At 41.6% G+C, this 5,182-nt stretch overlaps 1 protein-coding gene across 1 annotated transcript; it reads left to right on the top strand.

Annotated features, from left to right (window-relative positions):
* The first annotated feature begins 2,389 nt into the window (after nt 1-2,389).
* On the top strand, nt 2,390-3,704 carry LOC129334513 (uncharacterized). The gene is made up of 4 exons (XM_054986665.1): nt 2,390-2,578; nt 2,653-2,907; nt 2,988-3,281; nt 3,363-3,704. The coding sequence occupies exons 1-4, from the start codon at nt 2,390-2,392 to the stop codon at nt 3,666-3,668; spliced, it is 1,044 nt and encodes a 347-aa protein (XP_054842640.1). The 3' UTR covers nt 3,669-3,704.
* Nucleotides 3,705-5,182: the final 1,478 nt, after the last annotated feature.

Raw genomic sequence — 5,182 nt, 5'->3', positions numbered from 1 at the left:
AATAGTATGATTAGTCAGGCTGTATCAGGGGCAAAGCTACAATCTTTAATATTCCAGCAGGGAAAATTAAAGGCAAGTGTAACGGGGGTTCTATGAGGCTTAGGACTTTCACGCAATTGTAAGTTAAGAAAAACTTTTAACAATGAATACAATACAACTATTTTTTTTCTTTAACTAAACTCATAAGTGCAACCATTCAGAAACTTTCAGCCAACAATGTCTTTGAAAAGGTAAACAGTTCAACTTGTCAGATCCCATCGAGTGAGAGAGTCTTTCCAATTTGAAGCTAAAGGAACCCATGTTCCTGCCCCCTTCTTGGGGAATTAACAGCCCTGCAAGAACAATACAAACCCAGTAACACTGACCAAACACAATACACAACATGACTTTTAGCCATATTGTTCACATACAACATTTCTGATTATTTTATTCAAGGTGATAAGAGTACATCAATTATTATTATGCTCCACAGCAACAGCAACAGCTAAACCAATCACCCCATAGGGGTTATGCAAGCTTAACGTGTGAATTAATATCATGGAAATGGGTGTAACACGGTTCTTTTTAAAAAAAAAATATTTTTGTTTTTATTGTGGGAAAGTTAGAAGAATGAACAAGAGAAAGAATGTGAAATATAACAAGAAGACAACTACAAAGGCCCGAGAATGGCCTACAAATCAATCTACAAAGTAAAAACAGTAAGAAACATAACAGGTATATTATTAATCCGTTACAGTTTCTTGCCTACAACACTGCTCTCTTTATTATCAATCAGCTTGCCGGCTCATTAATATCTTTTTCAGTGTCTCTCCTGCTTGATATCTCAGAACCTTATTCTTAAAAATCAAAGCCACAAATCATTTTTCATTGCCTCTCTCAGATAGTCCATAAAGGGCTTCCAACTTGCCATGAATATAGAGTGTTTTATCTCCAATTAACACTGTAAGCTTGACCATCTCAACTAATCTTTCCAGTCCAATCTCCATGAACTACCATTTTGAGTATATAAGAGCCATGCCTCTGTTACTATATCTAAAATAAAAATACCGTGCTCTTTTTCCAATTTATTGTCCATAATATCCAACAAATAGAACTCTGGTTCTATTAACATTTAAGATTATCTGCATTAACCTATGTGCTTGTAACCATTTTTTTTTTTGCATTGTTGCAAGTCCACCAAAGATGTTCCTTCCTGTTGTTCACATCTCCAACATTTATTTGAGACACCCATGGCCATTTTTGCAATACCACCAGTACATTGTTTTGTAAAAATTCTCCTGAGTGGGACACAAAGTAAATTTGAGGCCCTTAACTGACATCTTGATCCATCTGTATATTATACCCAAAACTCTATGCCCACTTTGTTTGACAGATTCTTCCTCTGTATCAAATTTCAACAACAGTTTATACATTTTCTTTATTATATGATTTCCATTTCTTTTTCAAAATCTGCCATCTCTTGCTGAAATCCCCATTCTTTTTTGTCCAATTTAAACCTTTCTAACAATTGTGCATAAAAGAACCACTGACATTTGTAACCCTCAGCTAATAATTCAATTTACACGCCTCTTCCAAAAACACTACTAAGTTGACCAGTCCTGTTTAGTTATCATTTCCTTTCTTTAGATGGCTTCTTGTGGTGAAATCCACAATGAGCCTTCGGGGACAATTTCGGTTTGATACTTATTCCATATTCTCAGGTGTAACCTTATTCTATTGAATTCAATAAAGAATGAAAAAACAGGTAAAAAACATGTTCCTGAGGGGGGGGTGCTCTAAAATGCCCAGCCTTCTCGGAGATGGGGGGGCCCTCAGGAAGAGATTTTTGGTAAACTGCCCCTACGAGGTAGGCCGAGGTGCGGGGGTCGCATTGTTGCGCTTTTGGACTGCATGTGACATGTCTACGAATTTGTCTCAATGAGGGGGACCACATGGTACAGCTATCGGGGCGATCTGAGCTGTTTTGGTGATTTTTGGTAAACCATCTCTACTAGGTAGACCAGGGTGCAGAGTCGGTGTGTTTCATTTTGGACAGCATGTGACACATCTATAGATTTGTCTCAATGGCATGGTACTGTTTATGGGGTGATTGCGGCAATTTTGGGAATTTAGGGTAACTCTCCCCCGCCAGGTAGGCCCGGTTTGTGGCGTCACTCCGTTTCTTTTTGGTGGGCCATGTGACACCACTGCGAATGCACCCCAATGAGGGGAACGCCGTGAACCCCTCCCCCGCTATGCAGGATGTATCTAGTCTAATTTAAATGAGCCAATGAGGGGTGTGTGGTGTGGCAGGGGATTCTCTTTAAAAATGGGGTCAGAGGGCATCTGCTGCAGGTGTTGTTGAGGGGCAAGCTGTGCCACTGAGGAGGAGGTGCAAATTTACAAAGAAATGAACCCTGCGGAGCTAGAAGGGATTGGGGCTGTGGAAGAAATGAAACCTGTAGAGCTGAAGGGGTTCGTGGTCGTGGAAGAAATGCAGGCTCCTTGCGAAGTGCCCTGCAAAGGAGATGTAAAATGTGAGAAGAAACTAGATCCTAAATTTGACAGACCAGAGTGTGTTCAATTTTTAGTACAGGGGGTAAGTACCGAAGGAAAGCGGGGAAGGGAAAGAATCACGGAGTAGAAAAACATGCCTTTCTTTTTCTCTTGTAGCTGGATGAGCATGAAGTGGCTTGGCGGGTGTTTACAGAAATAGTCGAAGTGGCTCACAAAGAAGTGTACCCAGAGTGTTGTGATTACTGTGGGGAAATAGCGTTTTGGCAGAAATACAGTTGCTTGAGAGGTGATGATGACGGTGATGAAGAGGCAGAGGAGATGGAAAGTGTGATGGATGCTGCAGCAGAGGGTCAGGAAGCAGAGCCTACGAAAGTACAGGGGCCCCCACGCATTCAGGGTTTATACCGGGATGTAAGTTTTTCTTTAAAAAGGGGGGAGCGGGTGTCTAGAGGTGAAATAGAAAACTTATACGCGTGTCTTTTTTCTGACAGTTAGGGAAGGATGAGTGGGCCGTGGCCACCCCTGAGAAGGTGGAAACGGATTGTAGCATGTACAGCGCGAGCCTACCAGCTGTTCAAGCTCTGGATGCTGAGGAACAGGGAGAATTCGCAGACCCATCCCGGCCTGATGCGGAACACAAGACCACTGGAGATTCAAGGATCAAAGCGGAGCCTGAGACCCTGGGAGGAGTAAAAGAACCACTTCCATCTCGAGCACAAACACCGGAACATCCCGACAAGGGGGAAGAAGAGAGGCGCCCCTGTGTGCAGGCTTTATTCCCCGATGTAAGTGTGGCAAAAAGGCTTCCTGAAAGAATGTAGGGTGGCTAGAGAAACAATTCTAAAAATGTTTTTCTTTTAACACAGGTGTGGGACAGGCCTGTCGATTATAACCTTCTGGCTAGCCATGTTTGTGAAAAGTTAAGCCCCGGCTGTTGCTATCGCTGTGGTTTGGTTGTCCTGTTCCAAAAGGATAGCTGCAGAGACTATACCCCCTCTATAGATGTGACAGGGTTATCCGTGATGGAGGTCAAGGGGGCAGACCTGTGCAAATTTCTGGAACTGAAACTGGCAGAACATGCTGAAAAGCAGATCAGACATGGAGACAAGGAGACTCAGGGAGAACATGAAGAACCAGAGGGTGTTTCCCCCAAGAATTATACAGAGCTCTGAAGATTATTGTTACTCAAAACCCACGGTAAAAAGAGGAGGCCTAACCTCTATTGCTGTAGTGGTTCCTGCCGTGGTTCTGATTATACAGGCGACTCAGGCAGACCACACTAGCCGGATTGCGATCTTAAATGTTGCAACTTTTCTGATGAAAGGACAGTAATAGAAATGGACAATGGCTATTTTGAGCCTTTAGGAGCCACGGAAGGCGGTGTTCTTATGAAATTGGCCCGGGGGAGAGAAGATGACCTGGAGGTGCAGGCGGGCAGAGTTGCACACAAGAATCTGATTGGAGAAGAAAATTGAACAGGGACTCATCTGTCTAATAAAAATACTTTCATTAATTTTTGCTGTTTCGTGGTTAATTAATGATCCATTAAACTACATTTTGAACAACCTATACTTATGAGTAAAGCTGTGTTAGACTATGTTAGATACCAAAGCACTGCCCATACACACATTTTCTCTATAAAGTGAAGTTTCTCACTGTACTGCAAATGTGTATCCCACATAAAAAACTAAAAGCATATATAGTGTAGCATTTTGTAAATTGTAACTAATTTAGCAACATCTGTATCTAGCTGTTGTATGCATCTGCATTCTCGAGAGTAGATTTATTTTCCTGTACTAGTATGCAGACTCAGTTGGCCTGTTTAAGTAAAGATTAGCAGTTTTAAAGTTATTTTGATTAAAAGAATCGTTTAAAATACCGTAACATACACGGTCTTGGCCGCTCAAATCTACAGGACCACCTCTCTCCATATCATCTGCCTTTGCTCATCTGAACAGGGCCTTCTGCAGGTGCCACCCTGTAAACGGGCAAAATCAACAACGGCCCATACATGTTGTCTGTGGCGACTATAAATAATGTAAATAAATAAAATAAATAATCCTTAATAGGGAGAGGCCTGTCACTGAAGCCCGGGCTAAATGAAAATGAAGTCTTACAACTTAAAAAGACGTGCAAACAACTGCATCATATACGACATCACATGTAAATATCAGCTGGCTCTGGCTTTAGAAAAGATAGATGAGTTGAAGTACAGCTCTGTTACCTGTACACCTCAGATCATGCAAGCAAAAATCAACGCACAACAGCTTAGTGATGTAACTCATACTGCCCACTGTTTGAAAGCATGAAAATCATAATATAGTTATAACGGGTATCTTGTACTAACAATTTTAATGTAATGGTCTTTTATTCTTTTTTGCAGGAGAATCTCCTTGTCAAAAACCATGTGCGGGTATCACTTTTCTAATTTCACAATCATTCTATGCTATAATAACTTTAATATCACCATATGGGAAACCATTCCAGTTCCTGATCATTTCACTAAACTGACCAGATCTGTTTTCTGATTTTCCCACAAGTCCTCAGCATGTCAGAGAGGGGACAACATCTCACTAGCATCCGAGGTTTTTGTTTTTTGGTAGGGGATGATTTTTGATTGGGGGGGGGCACAGTATCATACAAGACCAGAGGTGCAGCCCATATAGGGGTGTTTATCACTATAGTG

This window comes from Eublepharis macularius, chromosome 8, assembly GCF_028583425.1.
Source record: "Eublepharis macularius isolate TG4126 chromosome 8, MPM_Emac_v1.0, whole genome shotgun sequence".
In the NCBI taxonomy this organism is placed as follows: domain Eukaryota; kingdom Metazoa; phylum Chordata; class Lepidosauria; order Squamata; family Eublepharidae; genus Eublepharis; species Eublepharis macularius.
Note: the sequence above shows the minus strand (reverse complement) of the source record. Positions and strands in the feature narration are given on the sequence as shown.

Excerpts from the sequence above, each read along its gene's own strand:
- LOC129334513 (XM_054986665.1), top strand. The coding sequence starts at position 2,390 with ATGAACCCTGCGGAGCTAGAAGGGATTGGGGCTGTGGAAGAAATGAAA. Across the intron at positions 2,579-2,652 it reads TTCAATTTTTAGTACAGGGG|CTGGATGAGCATGAAGTGGC; the intron begins GTAAGTACCGAA and ends TTTCTCTTGTAG. Across the intron at positions 2,908-2,987 it reads TTCAGGGTTTATACCGGGAT|TTAGGGAAGGATGAGTGGGC; the intron begins GTAAGTTTTTCT and ends TTTTTCTGACAG.